Source organism: Lynx canadensis, chromosome B3, assembly GCF_007474595.2.
Source record: "Lynx canadensis isolate LIC74 chromosome B3, mLynCan4.pri.v2, whole genome shotgun sequence".
NCBI classification, from domain to species: Eukaryota; Metazoa; Chordata; class Mammalia; order Carnivora; family Felidae; genus Lynx; species Lynx canadensis.
The window spans coordinates 58,360,784-58,382,376 of NC_044308.2; the positions used below are offsets into that span (position 1 = coordinate 58,360,784).

The 21,593-nt window shown below is 54.2% G+C and overlaps 1 protein-coding gene across 3 annotated transcripts; it reads left to right on the plus strand.

Annotated features, from left to right (window-relative positions):
- The first annotated feature begins 369 nt into the window (after nt 1-369).
- Nucleotides 370-20,782, plus strand: SHF (Src homology 2 domain containing F). 3 transcript variants are annotated; one of them, XM_030318274.1, is made up of 7 exons: nt 370-879; nt 10,226-10,367; nt 12,595-12,801; nt 14,643-14,783; nt 16,039-16,210; nt 16,356-16,475; nt 19,980-20,782. In XM_030318274.1, exons 1-7 carry the CDS (start codon nt 379-381, stop codon nt 20,164-20,166), a joined length of 1,470 nt encoding a protein of 489 aa, XP_030174134.1. In that variant the 5' UTR covers nt 370-378; the 3' UTR covers nt 20,167-20,782. The 3 variants fall into 3 exon arrangements, with proteins under 3 accessions (XP_030174134.1, XP_030174135.1, XP_030174136.1); XM_030318275.1 differs by lacking the exon at nt 14,643-14,783; XM_030318276.1 differs by lacking the exons at nt 14,643-14,783; nt 16,039-16,210 and having other exon boundaries at nt 19,980-20,092.
- The last annotated feature ends 811 nt before the right edge of the window (nt 20,783-21,593 follow it).

Here is a 21,593-nt window from a genome sequence, read left to right on the forward strand (position 1 = left end):
CCCAGGAGTGTGAGACGCCGCTCGTGAGCTGGGAGCTGGGGAGGGGGAACAGATGGAGACAGGTGCGCCCCCACAGGGGCACGTGTGGGGACACGTGGAGGTTTCACCTTCAGTCCAGGATTCGCATCCCCTGCCCTGGGGTCGCCCACTTACTTCTCGTGCGTCCACACCGGCTGGAAACCCGCACCCCCTCTTCTCCTCCCTGGCGAGGGGCGGGGGGGGGGGGTCGACCCCGAGAGCGAACGGAACCCCGCCCCTCCCTTGTTACTGAGGAGCCCCGCCCCCTCCCGCCGCCCGGCGGAGCTCCGCCCCCGCCCCGCTCCGGCCCCCGCCCCCCGCCCGGCCACCAAGCTCCCCTCTCTTAGTCTGGTTGGCCCCATGTTACTGAGCGGAGCTCCTCCCGCGGGCTCCGGCCCGGGGCAGCGGGCGCAGGGGAGCTCGGGGAGCGGCCCGGGGGGGTCGCGCCGAGGCGCCGGGGGAGCGGGAGCCGGCCCAGGAGGGGGCGGCAGTGGCGGAGTGGCCAAGTGGCTCCGGGAGCATCTGGGCTTCCGCGGAGGGGGCGGCGGCGGAGGTGGGGGCAAGCCGGCGCCCCCGGAGCCGGACTACCGTCCCCCCGCACCCTCCCCGGCCGCGCCCCCTGCGCCACCCCCGGACATCCTGGCCGCCTACCGGCTGCAGAGGGAGCGCGACTTCGAAGACCCGTACTCTGGGGGGCCGTCCAGCTCCGCTGCTGCCCCAGCCACCCCCGCCGTCCCCGGCCCCACGCCGCCCCCGCGCCACGGCTCGCCTCCCCACCGCCTTATTCGGGTTGAGACCCCTGGCCCCCCAGCGCCCCCTCCCGAGGAGCGGATCTCTGGACCCCCCGCCAGCAGCGACAGGGTGAGTGCTGCGCCGGGCGGGGGTGGCCGAGAAGAGAGGTGGTAGGAGGTCTGGGGCTTTCAAGAGGGACAAAGGTGGCCTGGCCGGGGCTGGGCCCCTCAGTGTCACAGTTCCTGGTGGACACGATCTGAATCCTTGACCCGGGGGCTTGGAGCCTTCACCCACCTTTGTTCAAATTCTCGACCGACTAATCTGGGACGGGCGCCCCAAACTCTGCTTCTGTCCCTGTTACCGCGCAGGACTAGTGACCCTCTTCATCTCGGGCTCTGCTCTCCTCATCTCAGTCCCCCCGCCTACCCCCCTCGCCCGGGGACCTAATCAGCTAGGTTTTTTCTAACTGGATCTGCGCACACCACTCCCCAGCCCCTTCACCACTTTATGGCCTTTCTGCCCTCCAGGAGCAGCAGCTCCCTGCCCTTTGATCTCTGACCCTCCCCCCCACCCCCCAGGGCAGAAGCAACACAAAGCTCCATTCCTCCTCCTCGGGGAGCCCAAGCATCCTTGCAGGTGCTGAAAGCCCCAGGAAGGTGAGGGCTGGGGGTTCTCCCTGTGGATAGAGCAAGAGCTGGCCTTTGCCTTACCCAATGGTACTGGAGCCAGGTGGACTGTTGTTCTCAGGAAGCCGAACAGGCAGTATGTAGCTCTTCACCGAGGATACTGACCACTGAGGTCCAGCCAGGCAGGCCCACTCCTGCACTCCTTCCCTTGTCCCCCCAGGTATGGGGGCAATCAGTGCTTAGAACTTGTTGCCCAGAAGGGGATGAACAGCGGATCCCACTTCTCCCCTCCTGGCCTCCCCTTTCCTAGGTCCATTCTGAGGGAGGCTAGAGCCTTTAGTGGACCTGCAGGCATGGGATGAAAGGAGAGCTGGGCATTCACTGTTCTAGAGAACATCCACTCTGCGTCAGAGGCCCTCGGTGGAGAAGCCATCCCCTATCTTACCCCATTTTGGCCTTATCCCTCCTTGATAGCTTGAAAGCCATCCCCAGGGCTCTGTAGCTCTAAATTCCATGACAGTGACTCTGGGCTGCCCTGGCTTTGTTGTCCCCTCCTCACACATCCATGGGAGCTCAGCTCTAGGATTTAATCCCTTAGCAGAGAACACAGTTTTATTTGATTGGAGAGCAAAGTTGCTGTCTCAATCTATTGGCTCCAATGTTGAGGCTTTCAGTGGAGAGAGCGACATTCTGCCTGATTCCCTGGATAAGATAGATGTGTCAGGGTCACAGCAGAAGCCTCAGGAATGTGAATTATTTTTCCCCTAGTTCCTGCCATGGGGCATGACTGCCCATCCTGGGCCAGGATCCTTAGCCTGCAGAAAAAGGCAGTGCTTTCATCACATGTCCTTTGGCTCCGCTCCTTCCTTGTCCCCTTCTACTGGGTGATGTGATGGTAGTGGTGGCAGTGAGGCAGAGGGAGCATTAGGCCTTGTTATTACTATTGACCAGTTAGTTTCCTCCCTGACCATTGGCACGTGGGCCTTAGTTGTCCCTGGCCTTCCTCTCTGCAATGTCTTGGAATGTCCTAACAGGCTGCGTCCCAAGCCAGGGGCTCCTCTAGGACAAGGATGGTGTCCTCCTCATATCTATATCTCCCAAGTGCCTGACATACGCTTGGCATAAAAAAGGGTGAATGAGGGGAGCCTGGTTGGCTCAGTCAGGTAAGCAGCCGACTTCGGCTCAGGTCATGATCTCGTGGTTTGTGGGTTTGAGTCCCTTGTCAGGCTCTGTTCTGACAGCTCAGAACATGGAGACTGCTTCAGATTCTGTGTCTCCCTCTCTGCCCCTCCCTGAGTCGCACTCTGTCTCTCTCCGTCTCTCAAAAGTAAATAAATGTTAAAAAAAAAAAGGGGGGGGGCAGAGTGAATGAAATATGTCCATTGAACAGTAACTGTCCATTGCTAGGGTGACCTGAAGGTCAGAGACTCCCTTGACTATAGCTCCCTTTTGTACATTCCCCCCACAGAGACCCCCCAAGGAAGGGGCTGCATCCACACAACAATGTGGAGACCCATAGCCTCTCACTGAGGGCATCCATGCCTCAACCTGGGTCAGCTCTATGATCTGTGGGCTATTCAGACCTTAGGGGCCAAGAGTGTCTGACTCCTTTGTCAACTACAGGGACAGGAATGAAATCCAGCAGGATCTCCCAGGAGCCACACAATCTGTGGTTTCTTTAGTGGGTGTGATGAGAGGGATTCAGGGTGCCATCCAAGCTGGCTCAGGGGCAGGGACATTGCTCTGTGAGCCTTGACCTGGAGCTTCCCACCATTGACAGAGAGCAGCTCCACTCATCTAGGAGCAGACTTTGGGGGATCCTAGAGTCTTACCTTAGGAAGAGTCCAGGCTAGGTACCTGAACTCCTTATCCTAAACCTAAGTGTTCACATAGACCTGCAGAGCTCACACAGAGTTGCTGTCCCTAAATGGTGAGCCTGCCTGTCGAGCTGGAATTTCTGTTCTGTGAGGCTGTTTTCGCCCTATTCTCTGTTCCTCTCCTCTCAGCCATGCAGGTCTTCTTGGCTTGTTGCTTTTGGGTTCCTTCCTGAGGTGAGATGGGGACTATGGACCAGGGTGTGCCTTGGGCTGGTCCATTTTCCTCCTCCTGGAGCCCAGTGGTTGGTGCTGGGTGGGTTAGAACCCTCTGAGAGGGCCTGGGTTGTGAGCTTTGATGAAATGGGTGGAAATGCTTCTGTGATGAGAAGATTGAGGGGGAAATGAGCCCTGTGGGAAGTGACTGTGGGGGCAGGAAATAATGGGGATTTGGACAGAACCCTGAGAGGCCAAGGGGGCTTAGGACCAGTAATGTCTCCCCATGCAGGGTTCTGGCTACTGGCTCTCCCTGAGACCCACCGCTGCATTTGGCAAGGGGGCAAGGGTGGCCATCTGGGTAGGCCTGGCAGGGCAGGTGTGGGAGCAGCAGGAGCCGCACCCTGAAGCAGGCAGGCAGGGCCTTGCCATCTGGCCATAGGAAGAACTCCCTCATGGTGCTGGGCCCTGTCCGGCCTCCAGGCCATGCTCTGTTAGAGGGGTTAGAGAGCTGGGCCTTCCTTACTTTGTTCCGTTTTCTCAGACCTGCAACAGGAGAATCCTGGTCTAATTAGGAAAGGGGGATGGGTATAGGAAAGCTTTGAGCTGCCTGTGACCATCTGCACAGTGTGTCCTTTGCCTTGATCCTGCCAAGATTGTGTGTGTGTGTGACAGAGAGACAGAGAAAGAGATGATGTGAACAATAAGACAGGCACCCTGTAGGAGTTGAAACTAGGGCTCTTGTTCTTAGCTCATGGAGGGGCTTCTGCGGTTCATGAACCTTCCAGAGATTGTGGGCAAATATTTGGGTGCATGAGCATTTTTCTCCCAGATTCTCATAGAGGTTCCTAGGACCCAAAATATTAAGAACTTTTAAAATAGGTATACCTTATACATAGTGTCCACAGGGACTTTGATCCTCCAGGCCCAAACTTGGAAACAAGTGAAAAGACAGGTAGAATGAGGAAAGGGAAGGAGACATCCAGGGGGTCTGAAGTCAAGCAAGACATCCCTGCCCTGGGGTTAGGAAGGCAGGTGGGGCTGCTACTGCAGGACCCTGCTTTAGCCCGTGTTCACTGAGGGCCTGTATATCATTAAGTGACACTGGCCTGGGCGCTGAAAGGGACTCACCACCTAGAAGATCTACCTGGTCCTTGCCTTTTTGGAGTTCATTTGCTTTAATTTTCCTTCTATGAGTTCCACAGAGGCTGGAGTTTGATCTGCTTATGTTGCAAATGTCCTCTGATGGAGGCAGAGGGAGAGAAGAAGGGCCCAGGTGAAGGGACCTTTGTAGACTGGTTAGACCTCTTAACCCTTTGGGGCCTGGGCTGCCCATCTGTGCTGCCATTGGTTTGCTGAGGCCTGTAGCTACCCTGGGATTTTATGGTAGGCCTATCCACTCTTCCCAGTGTCGCCTCCTCACATGGTGACACTCCTTTGGGAAGACACCTGCAGCTTGTTGGCTTGGCCAGTGACTCGGTGACACCTCAGTCAGCCATGGCACTCCACCTGTTGGGAGCTGGGAACAGCTGGGGCCCTGTGGACCATGGGTGGGAGCAGCTGACTGGGGCCTGGGGCTTGGAGGGGTAGCTGCTGCCCTCTCCAATTTGCCCTCCCCACAGAACCACTGTGATGTTATGTGAAAGCAGAGGTGGAGCCCAGTCCCAGCACGCTGCCTGATGCCCAGCCGTGGGGCTTCACAGCACCTCAAGGTGCCACACTCGTTTTGGAGCTTGCTTTGTGGCTGTCACCGTGAGCTCCTGGAGGACCCAGAAATTTGGTCTTTTCGTCTTTAATGATATAATGGCAGATATTTACTGAGTCCTTACCTTGTGCCTGGTACCATTTTGAAGCGGCTGATACATTTGAGACCAGTTGATTCTTACAACGACCTTACGAGAAAATTCTGTTATTATCCCCAGGTTCTATCTAGGGAAACTGAAGCACAGCAATGTTGAGTCACACTTGCATGGTTTCACAGCTAGTAAGGAGAGCCCAGGTTCACAACCAGGCAGCCTGACTACTGACTGGCTACCAATGCCAGGCCCTGGGACCTTGCACCTGAGAGGGGCCCTGCAGACAGGAAGCATTCACTAAGTATTTGTTAATGAACAAGGGGAAGGAGACTCAGAGAAGGAATGAAGAGTGCATTCTGTGCTGAGTTCGCCATTACCTGAATGCTGAAGGCCAGCACTTGCCACCGAATCCAGGGCCACAGATGTTGTCAACATCGATTGTATGTCTGTGACATTTGAATGTTTTACAAGCATGGCATTTCTCTGTAATTAGAAAAAGATGATATAACAAATTCATTGCATGTGAATGAGTTTCCATGGCGGATAAAACCGGGAAGGCTATTCCAAGAAGTGGGAACAGAGGGTGCAAAAAGTTTGATCTTGAGAAAGGTAAATGGTATACCTTTTCCTAAACTGACAGACTTTCAGTGGAAAAAGGACTTCACAGTTAAATACTTTGAAGAAATGCTGAATTAAACAAAATTAGCTGTCATGAGTTTTAAGGTCTTATTTATTTATTTGGGAGAGACAGAGTGAGCGGGGAAAGGGTAGACAGAGAGGGAGAGAGAATCCAAAGCAGGTTCTGTGCTGCCAGAGCAGAGCCTGATGCGGGGCTTGGACCCACAAAAGCGTGAGACCGTGACCTGAGCCAAAACCAAGAGTCTGGTGCTTAACTGCTTGGGCCACACAGGCACTCCCATGCTAAAGTGTATTTTAAATCTACAAGCAGCAGAGAGAAGATGCTACATTTCCTAAATTGTCTGGAAAATCTGCAGCAAGGTACTGAGAGTCAGGACACCTGGGTGTCTCTACTGCTGCAGGCCATGCACCCCACCAAGCACCTAAACTGTGGGCTGTAGTGTCTGAATATAAGAGATCATCATCAGGGCTAACATTTGCTGAACACTGACTCCATTCCAGCTTCTGAACTAAGGATTTCTATATTCATTTTCCTCTTCCCAATCCTCTGACATAGGAACTAATACCATCCCCATTCTACAGGTAAAAAACCAGGGGTTCCCAGACATTAAGTGTCAACAAGAAATGGAGGAAAGGGGCAGTGGTAGACCTTAGGGACCTTGCAGAGCCCAACTCCTGTGACACATGCCCCCCCCCCCCCCGCTCCACTTGGACGCACAAGCTCCATGGACATGGTCAGGAACTCATAGCCAGCTCCAGCTGCAGAGCGGAAGGTCAAGCCAGATGGTGGGCCTAACAGCCACCTCAGGAGAGGCTTAGGCAGGAAGGAGAGTGAAAGCATGACAGCTGCTGTGGGAGGGGCACTGCCCAATTGGAACAGGCACAAGAGCTGGGTCTGGAGGCACCCTGCTGGATGGCAGGAGGGAGGGGATCTGGTTAGCAGGAGGCAAAGGGGGCCCTTTGGGCAGCAGCTACTTGCCTACTAGTTTGGAAGTATTTCAGCATTTCAGTAGCATTCTGTCTACCACAGTGTTTGCCGAAATATTAGCCCTGTTTTTAGATACCTTCCCTGCCAGTTCTTTCACCTCTGCCCTTGAATCAGAGGCTTAGATTCCCTTTCAAATGTCGATTCTCCTGACAGCCTGCTCCTACAGCTGCTACTGGTTGGTCAGAATGGTCAGAGTTGGGGCAATTGGGGATCTGAGAGTCTGTGTCACCCCAGAAGATAGAGTCTGAGGAGAGGGAGGCCTTTCGAGCATCCAGTAAATGTGCATTGAGCACCTACCGTGTGCCAGGCCCTGTGATGGATGTGGTATACAATAGTAAGTACAGCAGAGTCAGGTAAAGGTCCTATAAACAAAATAAATCATGGTAGAGCAAAGGTGTCAGAAGCCCGCAGAGGCAGCTTTTCCCCGCTGAGCAGTTTTGCCTCTGCACATGATCTAGAAGCCACTGGGAAGGCAGGCCTGGCCTCTGACAGGGGTCCTCTGTGCCCAGGATGGGTGTCCATCTTGCCAACCTTTCCAGCAGGAGTTTCTGCCTCTGCTCCTGACTCCCAGCCCTGTGGGTGGCTTCTCTGGGTGACCCGCCCAGGGTGGGGGGCTAGGTTTTCCTGGAGCAGGGTGTGGAGTCAGGGATGGAACAGAGGAGCCATTGAGCTGCCTACAGAGCTGCCACCTGGGTGCCCACAGGCACCGTGGGCTGGCACTGGGGAGGCCCACGCTGGCTGGGAGGGGTCACAGCTCAAGCACCAGCCAGGATTCCAGTGGGAAGGGCACTGGCTTGGGAGGGAAGGGCTAGGGTGCTCTGTAAAGTTGGGGTTGCTGGGCTTGGCCAGGTACTTCTCACTGAGCAGTTTCCCAGGATTCAATGCCCCCCTCCCCAACCAGATTCGTGATTCCTTTCTTTTCCTAATAAACAAGGAAAAGTTGTTCCTTTGTCCATTCTTCCTGTTTTATGAGAACTAATTTAACAAGTATCTACTAAATACTTTCAGGCGCAGGGAATTTAGCAGTAAATGTGTTTCCTACCCTCAGGAAGCTCACAGTCTGTAGGAAGAAGATAAAATAAGTGCTTACGACACAATAATAGCCCAGCACAGAGGCACCTAAGCATACCTGCGAGGAGAATGGAAAGGCTTTCTGAAGAAAGAAAATAATCTAATCCAGGCAGAGGGAAAGTAAGAAACAAAGCATAGAGCTTTCAGGTAACAAAGTAATCTATGGTGGGTAGGGAGAAAGGTAAGAGGAAAATAGAATCTTTAAATCCCTGTAACTTTGGGCTTTTTTTTTTCTCTTTAATAATTATATAATTTTGAGAGAGAGAAAGAGAGAGCATAGGGCAGGGGAGGGGCAGAGAAAGAGGGAGACCCAGAATCCAAAGCAGGCTCTAGGCTCTGAGCTGTCAGCACAGAGCCCAATGCAGGGCTTGAACCCACAAACTACAAGATCATGACCTGAGCCGAAGATGGCTGCTCAACTGACTGAGCCACCCAGGTGCCCCTACTTTGGGCTTTTTCTTGTGGGCATTACACGGTTTAAGGATAACACGTTCATTGATTCAGTTACTAAGTAGCTGCCACATAGAAGCATGAGGCTGGATGCCAACTGCCAACTCCAGAGTCCCCTTTGGTCAGGCGGGTGGGGCTGTGAGTGCTAGTTGGCCTAGGAGGAAGCAGCTTGGGGTGGGAGTGGATTTCTTGTCTCTACTTCACGGAGGAAAGAGGACTAGGGGTAGAGGGCTCCATGGGGAGATAGGCAGTGATCTAGTAGAAACATTTTTCTAGTACCTACTGTGTGCCAGATGCTACAGCTGGAGAGACAGAAACAGGAAAGAACTCTAAGCTAGTGGATGATATGGTGGTGGGGATGGGATGACCTGAGATGGTGGTCTTCTCAGACACAGGTAGAGATTTGAGGGAGGTGAAGTTGCTAGGGGGCTTGGGTGGAACAAGATAGAACAAGGTGGGAGCTGAGGAACCGAAGGAAGAGATGGTAGGAGTTGTTCGGGATGTGCTTCAGAGACCCCTACAGGGCTCGTACAGGGCTCAAGAAGCATGCAGGAGTGGTCTCTGTAGTAGGCAGTTTCCTTTCTCCATCTCTGCCTTGCTAGGATCCTAGATCCACTGACCCAGGGCAGGGGGTCACCCCACAGCGTCCCTGCTCAACTGGCTCCCAGAGTCCTGGTCTGGCCCAGACCCAAAGCCTACACTGAGAATGGGGGAGAGGCAGGATTGGCCCCTCCTTGTGCCGCAGGCCCCAGAGCCACCTCTTGTCAATGCCTGTCAACTCAGTGTGCAGTGCTTCCCCTGAGGTGCTGGCAGCCCTGGGTGGGCTGGGCTCTGTCCCCGCCTCAGCCTCCCCCCTCCCAGAAGCCTGTGCCCAGCTTGGAGAAAGGCTCTATTGTCCTCAGCTGCACCCCGCCCTGAGCACCTTGAGCTCTTACTAAGGGTGTGTGGCTTACAGTTCACTCTGCCTTGACTAGGAGCAGGTACAGAGGGGTAGTCATGAGCCACTTGTAGGGGAGACAGGAGCAGTGTGGGATGTGTGGGCCAAGGCAACACCTTTCCTGTTCCTGTCCTCCAGGAGCCAGGAGATTTCAGAAAAGCCCAAATCCTGGCTTTCCTCAGGGCTGTCCTATAAAGTGGCCTCTCTCCCAGGATGGCCAACTTGCCCACTGGTGGCAGGTTTGCAGCATAATTTTGCACAATCCTGGTTCCTCCACTTAAGAGAAATGGTCTTGGGCATGTTGTTCCCTACCTGCCCTGAGCCTCCATTTCCTTAAAATGAGGATAATAATACCCACATCGCATTGTGATGGATGTTATGAGGATAAACCAACAGATATGTGCCATAAAGTGAGTATTTAGCCTTTCTTTTCTCGATGGTCAGCAAATTTTTCTTTGTTCAGCATCTGGGAATGAACTTCTAGGCATGGACCATGAGTCCGTGGTCCTCTGAGTCACCTGCTGCTCCCTGCTTGTTCTTTGAATTCCCCCACCACCTTTGTAACCAGCTCTCTGATTTAACTCCTTCTGTTGAACCACCTGGTGTTGAACACCTCTGTTGCCCTTCCTGGACCCTGACTGAGGCAGGCCTTAAGGCCCAGAGATTCATCCTGGCAATTTAACCTAAGGAATGGCCCAGGAGCACAAAATTAACAGAAAAGAAAGATCTCCCACTCTGTTGGCAGCCTAGTAGGGGAGCCCTGCAAAGGAAGATCCAAAGCTTGTCCCCATCTAAGCTCAGAGCCTTCCCCTGGATGCCTCAGGCTCTATGTCTAAGACATTCTGCCCAGGAGTCATTCCCACGGACATAGCATCTGGGGAGAAGCAGAGATGTCTCTCAGATGTCTGAAGTCTGCTTTTCTCACTGTCTTCCCACAGTTGGCAATCCTAGAAGACTATGCGGACCCATTTGACGTTCAGGAGACTGCTGAAGGCCCAGCAGGAGCTTCAGGAGCTCCAGAGAAGGTCCCTGAAAATGATGGCTACATGGAGCCCTATGAGGCCCAAAAGATGATGGCTGGTGCGTGATGGAGTCAGGAGTGGGGGATTGCTCCCTGAAGCCTGGGTATTTGTACAACAGGCCCTGGGACCTACAAGTTTAAGGACCGATCCTATGGTCCCTTTACTGGGTCCTTGGGGACCATGGGTCCCCTATGGACCCCCTTGGGTCCTTGGCCACTGCCTTCAAGAGAGTCACTTTGGAGAAGGAGCAGTGACTTGTGATGCCTGATACATGAAGCGGTAGGGAAGGCCACACACCAAAGGTCAGACAGATAGAACTAGGATAGTTAGGAAGGGAAAGATAATGGTGTGGGCTGGGGGTCATGGAACCCAAAAAGAAAATCATTAGGTTTAGGGAAGGTAGTGAGTTTGAGATGATGTGATGTTGATGTGAAACATCTTTATGGCAGTTGGAAACACATGGCTAGAGAAGCAAATGCAATGCACGTGAGACTGGCAAAGCATGTCGAGAAATGGGCACAGGGAGCAATGAATAAGACCTGGCCCTGGGGAACAGAGCAGAAGTCAGGAGACGATCCAGGGAAAGAAATGAATGGGGGTGATCAGAGAGGAGAACAGGGGTGAGTCAGGCCAAGCCAAGGTCCCAAGGCAGGATGAAAGGAAGGTTTGTTCAAGAGCAGATAGTTTTAGTGTTGGGCATACCAGAGAGCCAAGATGAGAGTGGCCAAGAGGGGCAGTGAAGGGCTTCAAAGGCTGGAATGAGGCATTTGGACTTGCTCCAGAAGAGGAGGGGAACCACTGTGGATTCTTAAGCAAGAAAGAAATAGGACAAATATGGCGTGTAAGGGGATTACTGAGGCTTCGGTGTACAGAACAGACTAGAAGAACTGGGCATCAGAAAGATGAGTTAGTAGTTGTAGAAATTGTTGAGGCTTTAAGGGACCAACAACACCACTTTCCTCCTCTCCTGAGCTTGGAAATAATTGAGAAATAAGATTAAGGAAACAGATGAAGATGAGAATGTCAGCTTTATTCCTGATAAAGTAGACTGGAGAACACAACTCAATTCTGTCTCCACAATGAGCTTCTTAATACCTCACAGAATTAAAATGGGGCTTGGGCTTGCTCAGGCTTGTGCCATGCAGGACAGCTGTAGGCCCCTTCACGGGGGCAGGAGGAGAAAGAACCAGAAGGCAGAGCTGAGAAAGAAAGCGAGCATCCACTGGTGATCAGATAAGCTGCTCCCCTCCTTGGGAGAGGGGGGAGGGGTGGAGCTGTCAGCAGTATTATTCCATGGAGCTCATGGAAACGTGAGCCTGTAGCGTAGAGGTTCGCCCTAGTCAGGGGTGAGAGTCATCAGGTACTGGTGGTGAACACATGGGATTTAGAGAGATGAAGGAAGACCAGGACCATGGAGAGCAGTGTAGTGGACAGAAATGAGGAAAGTGGGAGTGGGAGGGTGGCTACCCTATTTAGGTCAGAGAGGTGAGTACCCCTAGGAGGCCCACAAATGCCCTGGTACTGGATGTGAAAATGAGCACATTTTTCTGGGGGAGTAACTCCATGGCTTTTATTCAGTTTTCACTGGGGTCAGTGATCCCAAAAAGAAAATCACAGAACAAACCAGACTAGAAGAACTTCTGGGGAAAGAGGAGAGTTTGAAATGCTGAAATGAAAAATCTTGATGGCAACTGGAAGTGTGTAGGTTGCCATGAAACAGGGCAAGGAGTGAGGGCGGGAAGAGATGAAGACCTGGTTCTGGGGAACAGAGACCAAGAGAGGGTCCAGGGAAAGAGACCTAACGGGTGATCAGAGAGGAGAACCATGAAAATGACTTATCAAAAGAGACAGTTTCAAGGAGGGAGTGATCAGCAGTGTCTGAGCAACAAAGAAGGATTTTCTGATTGTCCAGTGACAGTACTTGGGACACAAAGAAAGAATTGGAGCTGGGTAGCCAAAAGGAGGTGGATTAGGAGAGGACCCTGCTTCAGTTTCCTAACTGTGTCAGCCTCATTTCCCAAGCCCTTGCTGGCCATCAAAAGATCTTTTTTTTCTGTCCTTCACACTGGTGCTTCTCTGCCCCTGCCTCCATTGGATCCCATGCTTTTGGAACCCCAGAGGTGTTTTGAGGGCAAGGGACCCTGGATGTGCGGCCATTGGGCCCCTAGAGCCAATGGCATCTCCTCTGCGGGAGGCATGGTGTGATGCTGAGGGGCACTGCCAGAGGAGCTGAGCCAGGCAGTGGGGGCTGTTCTCACACCTCCCCTCCTGCCTTGCCCTGGCAGAGATCCGGAGCTCCAAGGAGACAGCAGCTCAGCCCCTGCCTCTGTATGACACGCCCTATGAGCCAGAGGAGGAGGGGACCACCCCAGAGGGTGAGGGGACCCCCTGGCCCCGGGAGTCCCGTCTGCCAGAGGATGATGAGAGGCCCCCTGAGGAGTATGACCAGCCCTGGGAATGGAAGAAGGAGCGGATTTCCAAAGCCTTTGCAGGTAAGCCCTGGGTGGAAAGAGTGGGTCTGCTGGGGCCTCTAAACAACTCTCCAGGTTCAGGGGAGTGGGAGGAGTGGACCCCAGGGGCTGGAGGAGGCCCAGGAGCTAGGCTCAGGGGAAGTGTAGTTGAGTCTGCACCACAGAGATTGGTGAATTGGGCAGTGTGGTTGCAGCACCGTGTGCAGGGTCAGGGAATGGGCATGGGGGAAAGATGAAGGTGTCTCCCTACATCACCATCTCTTGGAGGCCAAGAGGCTTAGGCCACTTCTGTTTTTTGAGAGACTGGGTACATTTTATTTATTTTTTTGTTATTTTTCTAAGTTGATTTATTTTGAGAGACAAAAATGCACAAGCAGGGGAGTGCAGAGAAAGAGAGAGAGAGAGAGAGAGAGAGAGAGAGAGAGAGAGAGAATACCAAGCAGGCTCCACGCTGTTAGCACAGAGCCCAATGCAGGGCTCGATTTCACAAACCGTGCAATCATGACCTGAGCCAAAATCAAGAGTTGGACGCTCAACCAACAGAGCCACCCAGGGGCCCCATGGGTATGTTTTAAAATAAAGAAATTCCAAACAAAATGATAAAACTTGTGGCATATATTAAATACTTACACTTAACAAAAGAAGGCATTTAACACTCTAGACAATGAGAACAGCTGTGTGTGTAATCTTTAGAGATACCAGCCCTGAATTAGAGAGCTGCCAGTAGCAAGCTGTGCCAGACCAGGGGTGCATACGCCCCAGGGGGATGTCTGAGAAGCAGGAACCCATAGGGTGAGGGAGGCTATGAGAGATCCCCTTTGCTGAATGAAGATTAGGTGTCTCCTGTACCAAGCACCCTAGTGCCTATCCCAGGCCTGGAGTCCAACACGGGGGTGTGTGTGTTGGTGGTCTGAGTGGGTGGTGCCACAGCCTGGGGAGCCTGGAGAGAGCTTTAGCCCCTGGATCCTTGATTCAGTGAGAACGTAAAGGATTTAAATGCCATGAGACTTCATTCCCACTTTCATGTCCCCCTTACCCCTCCTTGGGCAAGGGGCTCGTCCTGGAGCTGGACTCAGCTATCCTCTGGGTCCTCCCCACCCTGGCAGCCAGACTGGGAAACCACAGGTTTCTGATTTGTTTCCTGTAAAGCGTGCACCATTGAGGATGGCCCGTTTATCTCCAGAAGTCTCCTTGGAGAATCAATACTGTTTGGATTGCTTAATGGGAAAATCTATGCTCCTCATTAGGAAACCTCGTTAGCAGTCCTGCAGCCGCCAGTGGCATCACCCTTCTAATTGTCAAGGCTCAGGATTGAGGGTGTGGGGGGTAACTTTCAATAAATATCTGCCCCCACATCTGAGTATTCCTGACAGCCTGAAGCTGGGCTGTCTTGGTCCTGCTGCCCATGAGTTCCCAGGCTGTGGGGAAAAGGAGGAAGGGACGCAGGTCTGAGGGTGTCAGGAGGCTGTGGGAACCTGGGTGTGGTGCTGGGAGGTGTGGGCAGCTCCTTGTTCCTCTCTTCCTCCTTTCCTGGTCCCTTTGGGCCCTGGAGGCCTGTGAGAGTTCAAATGAAGGGGACCCACACGGCTGGCAGGGCAAGACTCTGCTTCCTGCTGTTTGCTACCTGTGCCTCCCACCCTTTGACTAAGCTAGCCTAGTGTGGGTGCTGTGGCTCCACTCAACCCTCTGAGAGTCCTGTTCCCCCCTCAGAAGCACCCCTGCCTCTGCTCCAACCCTCCTCCTTTCTAGGCTATCCTGTGTCCTGGCTCTGGGTTTTGGTGTCTCAACCTCTGCCTCTTTCTGTCTCTCTCTCTGTCTCTGTCCCTGTCTGTGTCTTTTCTCCCTGCTGCTACTGGCTCCAGTTGACATTAAGGTCATCAAAGACCTACCTTGGCCTCCACCGGTGGGACAGCTGGACAGCAGCCCCTCCCTGCCTGATGGGGACAGGGACATCTCCGGTCCAGCCTCACCCCTCCCTGAGCCCAGCCTGGAGGACGGCAGCGGTGGGTCCTGTGGGGGCTTCTGGCCAGGGTGACATGTCCTCTCACCCTTCAGGCCCTGTGGCGTGGGTTGGAGGAGCTGAAGTGGGGCAGGGTCTGAAGAACCCAGGAAGAATCCCCCATGTCCTGGAGGAAGAAAGAAGGGACAAAGTACACATTCCTCATTCCTCCCAAAGGTGTGGGGAAGGTGTCTCCTAAAGGAGATATTTCCAAATATCTTCCTCACCATGCCACAAAAACCCACCATTTTAAATTCACTTTTCTGTATAGGATTTTGCCTGACTCCTTCCCTGATCCATGAGCAATGCAAGTAACTCTTGAGGTGGGGGTGATGCTAGCACAGGAAGTGTCTGACTCCTTAGAGTAAGGGAATGGTCTGATCCTTGCATCTGGTGACAGACTGTAAGGGCTTAAAAATGCTACAAGGAGAGAAAAAGCCCAAATAGGTAGAAAGGAAGCACTGAACACTTCATCTGTGTTTAGTTTTGTACAGAATGGGCAGCCAAGGGTGTGTGTGAGCACCCGTTTGTATTTGTGCCTGAGTGTGAGGAGTATTTTGTAAATACAGGATGAAGGAGGGTCTCTGTCGCCTGTGCGTGTGTGCCTGTGCCTTTTGTGGCCCACTGACTTCAGTCCTCCCTTGTGCTGGCTCAGTGGTCAGGCCTGCCCTGGTCTGGGAGGACAGAGCCGCCTCAGCTGGGTTTCTCTGGGTGGGGGCAGGGAGCCTGTGGGCAGCAGCCTTCAGGGCGGGGGAGGGGTGGGCTGGCTGGCGGCTTTGGGCAGGATTAGCCTGTCAGGATGGCACCAAGGGGAATCAGATAATTGTTCTCAAATCGATAAGTCATTTCTACAGAATGGCTTGGCAGGGTGATTTGGAGAACGGTAATGAACTCTGAGGAGGAGAACGAAACAATATTATCAGCGCTGAAGCCACTGGAGGGGGAATAGAATAGGGGAAGGCAGGCAGCTGCTCCAGAGGGAGAAGTTTAAGTGGTTTCTCGTGTTGCTCCTCTCCCCTCTCCTGCCACAGCATGGGGACTGGCAGGCCTCATGTGGCATAGGAGGGCTGAGCCCCATCCCAACTGGGGAGTGGATCCAGGATTCTATCCCTAGAGCCAGTCAGGCCCAGGAGCAGATCTTGCCCTTTCAGAACATTCCTTTGACCCCTTTGGGCAGAAAATGGGGGTTGTGCACTGGTTACTCTATAAGGCCCTATGTCTAGGGTTCTCAGAGACTATGACTGGTATATTCCCCACAGCCCAATTTGAAGGATCTGAGAAGAGCTGCCTGTCACCCGGCCGGGAGGAGAAGGGGCGGCTACCTCCCCGACTCTCTGCAGGGAACCCCAAGTCAGCCAAGCCCCTAAACGTGGAACCCAGCAGCCCCCTGGGGGAGTGGACAGACCCAGCACTGCCTCTGGAAAACCAGGTGTGAGTGTCTGTGTCCAGCTGGGGACTCTCTCCCCCTCCCTTCCCCTCCTGCCACCAGCTTGCCTGCAGGGGACACCCAGAATGGGTGGGCCTGGACGGCGAGGGACCCAGCAGAGATGCCCCCCTTCCTCTCTCTCGTCCTCAGCTGGTACCACGGGGCCATCAGTCGAACAGATGCCGAGAACCTGCTCCGCCTGTGCAAAGAGGCCAGCTACCTGGTGCGCAACAGTGAGACCAGCAAGAATGATTTCTCCCTGTCCCTCAAGTGAGTAGAGGTGGGCCAACTAGCAGCTTTAGGCAGGTTTAGCCTGTCAGGATGGTACCAGGGGACTCCATGGGAAGACAACCAGCAGGATAGGAGAAGACTCCCAACATTTCCCCATGCCCAACTAACCTGGGGAGAATTCCATCCTCATGAACATTTGCTGACTCTGGGCCAAGCCCTGGGGATCTGGAGCAGTCTGAGGCTCAGCCCCAAATCTCAGGTAGCTCAGAGTCCATTAGAGGAAACAGCCAAGCTAGCGTCCAGCTCACAAAGGTTCAGCCACTTACTAGCCGTGTAGCCTGGAATCCTCTTAACCTCTCTCAGCCTCAGTTTCCTTAATTATAAAATGGGGAAATAATAACATCTACCTTATGGAGAAGGATCAAATGAAATAATATATGGGAGACACTTAACATGGAGCCAAGTGCTAAATAAATTATCACCATCGTCTTTTTTAATGGAAGCCCAAGATGTTCTTGAAGCACAAGCAAGGAGAGGGGAAGTGTGCCCGAGGGAGTCTATAGGGTGAGGTGGAGGCTGGGTCCTGGGAGGAGGGTAGAGCAGTGGACACAAAGCTATTTTTCACTCTGAAGAAGTGGGCAGGAGGTCTGGGTGCCAGTGGCTGATAACTGAGTTTTAAAGCATCCTGGAAGAGGAGGAGGAGGCAGGGCCCTCCCCTCCCATCAGCCTTCCTTCTAGGGAGAGGATATACACAGGCCAGCATTGGCCTCCCAAGCCTTCCTGGCAGAGCGACCAGTCCTCCCTTTGGCACCCAGGAGTAGTGCCTGGTAGAGCCTGCACTCCGCATGGCAGCCTTTCAGAATCCTGTGTCCATTCACATCCTGCCATCGCTACTGGGACATCTGTACCACATCCTACCACATTTCCTGGGGGCATTAGAGTACATGTATACTCCCTCTTCAAGCAAATATATACAGAGATTTGGGACCACTACACAGTTACATTTGAGGATAATTATTCAACTTCAACTAAAAGATGATGGGGAAAATGCCAGAATATAGTCAAATAACCTGAATTTTATTCTTGGGCTTAATAAAACTAGCTATGTGACCCTAGGCAAATCATGGAGCCTCTCTGGGCCTTGGTTTCTCTCTTTGCAAAATGCATTGATGGATTTAGGTTTCTTGAAGCTCTCATACTCTGGGAATCTGCAAATTATCATAAAGTCAAAGGAGCATTTAGATAATGTTCATCTGTCAAAAATTTGATTTATATAATACTAGGAATGTGTATTGCTTTAATAGTTAAGTTTCATAGAGCATCTACTCTGTGCCTAGCAGCATATACACCCTCTCCAAACCAACTACCAACCTGCAAGATCAATCTCTTTTTTGTAGACAGAAATAAATACAAAGAGGCGTGTGACTTGCTCAAGGCTGCTAGGTAATCAAGTGCCAAAAACAGGATTTGAACCCAGCTGAGTCCGCTACAAGAACCACACTATTTCATTGCATAGCTCCACCCCCTCATTCAGTGTGGTATAGTCCAGGTCTGGGGGAGAGACCTCAAAGGTCTGGCTCCTAGAGCAGAGCTGGGCTCTGCCTCAGCCTGGGGAGCAAAAGGGGGAGGGCAGGCCTGGATGCCACTTCAGCTCAGGCTGATCTGGCCCCACCGACTGCCGGCTGCCAGAGCCTCGTTTACATATAAATGGCTTCTCTGAAATACAATTATGGTTTCTCTACTCTCTGTAATGGAAGGGCTTTCACTGGTAATTAAACAGCTTCCTCCAAAAGCCATGTCAGCCCTGGCCCTGCAGCCCAGCTAGTCCCACCCAGGCTCCAGAGGGTTGGGCAAGGGCTCCACTATGTCGTAACAGACCCTTGGGACTTTGCCCCAGGAGGTCTGTTATTCAGATGAATGCTTGTTGCCACTTAGCAGCCCTTTTGGGCCAGATCTGTCCCTCAAGGAGAAGATATAATGCAGTTTTGGGGAGAGGTGATTATCCCAAGTGGACTGTGGGTAGGGGCCTGGCCTCAAACTGTGAGAGGGTGAGGGAAGGCAGGGCCCAAGCTGCTGCCCACAGCCTTGGGCCTGGGCCATGCATAGGGCAGATGGGAAGACTACTCACTGCCTCCCTTCTCTACCGCCCCCAGGGGCTGTACGTTTTCCTCAGGCCCTTAGCTCCTTTACACAGGGCCCTTGTGATCACTGTCAGCTTCAGTCACTATCTCAGGCTTACAGAAGAAGGATGCTCCTGCCCCCATATATGCCCTGCCCCCCGCAGGCTTTAGAGCACTGTATCCTGGGGTGTGAGGGGGTAGATTGGGAGGATGGGTGATAAAGGCCTGTTTTATCCGCCCTCCCATCCTTTCCTCCCTTCAGTCACCCACTTTCCTCTCCCCCACTCATTCACTTGTGGGCCCAGTGAAATGGGTCCAGTCAGAGCCCTCTTTGTACCCAGGCAGGGGAAGGAAAGGAGGTTTGCCAGCCTTACTTCAATATGAGGGTCCTCCCTCACCAGCCCCACCAACCCTACCTCCCATACTAGCTTCTGAGCCTTGTACTTGTCCCCAAGTAGGCTCTGGCCAGGAGAGACAAGTATTCAGGCTTCAGGGCTCCCCTAAGCATTGCTTACCCCTTGCCTGTGGACCAAGCCTGTGGTGGCTTAGGCAAATGTTCTTACTGGGGCCCCACCCCCATGCTCTCTCTCTAAGGCTGAGTGTGTCCGGACCGCTGGGAGCTGGCCAGAGCTCTGAGCGGCAGGGCCCTTGTCTTGTGGGCAGGGCCAGGCACTAATGTTGATTTCCTGGATTATGTCAGGGAGATGAGAGAGGCAGTGGAGCGGTTCCTCTCTGAGGGAGGGAATGGAGCTGCAGCCTTACTGATGATGTCATCCCAGGCTGAAGGGATAGAGGAGCTTGGGGGCTTGGCTCAAAGCCAGTTATCAGGAGGGTAAAGGGATATCCCCAGGACAAGGCAGTTGAGCATTCCTGGATTTGGGAGGGACTTCCAGAGCAGCTCACGCCATCCCCTGGTTTCTGCAAGAGAGACAGAGAGAGAGAGCCTCAACCAAGATTCACTTTTGGTTGTCACATCTGTCCACACGCTGTCCTGCCAAGGATGTTTGTGTCTCCACGTGAGTCACTAGGAGCCCCCCACAGGTATCCTCCTCCACAGCTCAGGGATGGGGAAGGTAAACCAGTCCTGGCTAAACAGGCAGCAGGACACCCGTGCCTGGGTCCCAGGGTTTGTGGTGGGGAGAGCAGTCGCTCCAGTTTCCACTTGCACATGCCCTGTACACTCACTTACACACACATTTTTGGCACACCCGATGCTCTCAACACAAAGCCAGTGCCTCATGTTACCTACTCACAAAATCCCCTCTGCCTCCTCCCTGTTTTTCTGGACTGACCTCCACCTTCCCTCGTCACCTCCGCACACAGCTGGTTTGGAACAGCCACATTTGCTGCAGGACGAGGGGAGAAGAGGGGATGGGGACTGGAGAGGACCCCTACTCACCAGGGTCTCCTCTCCTCTTCCCAGGAGCAGTCAGGGCTTCATGCACATGAAGCTGTCCCGGACCAAGGAACACAAGTACGTGCTGGGCCAGAACAGCCCGCCCTTCAGCAGCGTCCCTGAAATCGTGCACCACTACGCCAGCCGCAAGCTGCCCATTAAGGGGGCCGAGCACATGTCCCTGCTCTACCCTGTGGCCATTCGGACTCTGTAGATGTGAGGGCGGGCACTGTGACAAATCTGGACCCAGCCCTGTGCCCATCCCCTGGCTGAGGGCTGTGGTCCTTCCCAGGGACAAGTTCTGTCAAACCTTTCTTCCCTTCTCCCTGAGATCGAGTGGAAGCTGGAGATTCCTTAATTTATTCTAAAGGGGAAGGCCTACTGGGGCCTTGGAGTAAAAAGGTTGTCGGAGCTGAGGACAGAGGAATCCCTGGGGAGAAAGGATAGCCCCTGGAGGAAGGGGACTTCAGAGCCGCTGGTGTCCTGAGGAGTTTAAGATCTGCAGCTCCCCGCCATTTTCGCCCTTAGGGCACAGATGGAGACCCCCCCCCCCCTTCCCCACCACCTCCTTCCCCCTGGGTCAATGCGGGGTGGGGCAGGACGCGGTCCTGCGGGGCGCCCTGGCCATCTCTCCGCCTCCACCCCCACACCACCGGCGGGCTCCGTCCAGAGTCTGGTGAGGGGCTTGGGGAAGGAAGACCCCTAGGGTGGCGATAGCATTGAAGGTAGGGAAACGAGGGGAAGGGCTCGGGATGGAGGGAACTTGCGCAGTCCCCGAGCCGCCCCGGCTCTCGGCCAGATGCAATAAATAAACCCAGTCCTGCCAGGCACAGCCGCGTCCGCGCCTCCAGCGCCGCTCCCCGGACTGCAGGGGGAGGGAAGAGGCGAAGCGAGCGCAATTCTGTTTATAAATCAGCTCCGGAGCAGACACAGGCCGGCTGTGAAAAGCACTTTAGAAGCATCAAGTTCCTTCCTTTGACTAGATGTCAAAACATCCCCCGCCCGGGCTGGGGGCACCCGGAGCCGGCAGGCTGCGCGGCGCCCCTCCCCGCCGCGCCGACGATCGCGGCTCCCCAAGATCGCTTCCAATTTCCTGCCAACAGCCATTCGTCTGGGAGGAGGGGAGCCGCGGAGAGACAAAGAGGCAGCGCGCCAGGCGGGGGGAGCGGGCGGAGCGGGCGGCTCTGCCACGCGGAAGCCGCGCACCCGCGAAGGCGGGAAAGCTGGCGCGGCCGGCTGCGTTTTCTTTCCAGAGGAAGCGGGGCCTGCCGCGCCTCCCCCATTCTCTGTAAGTCCGGCCCCTGGGAGACTTGCAGCCTGCAGGCCTGGACCCGGATCTGTCTTCGGACTGGGGTTTCGGGCTCGCGGAGGAACCCGGCAGGGCCGTCCGCGCGCGCCCCCTGCTGGCTGTGCCGCGTGCCGTGGGCGCCAGGCCACACCCGCCCACGCCCTGGCGACGCCCCAGCCCCTGCCCGCAGCTAGAATGGCCAAGGCCCGTGGGCCCAGACCCCCGAGAATACCCACTGGGCCGCGGGTCGAAGCTGAGGTCAGCCTACCCCAGGCTCGCCCTCCTGCTTCCAAGGTCGAGATGAACAGAAGCTGCCCTATGGGGCTTAACAAACATCCGCTGCTGTGGGAGCG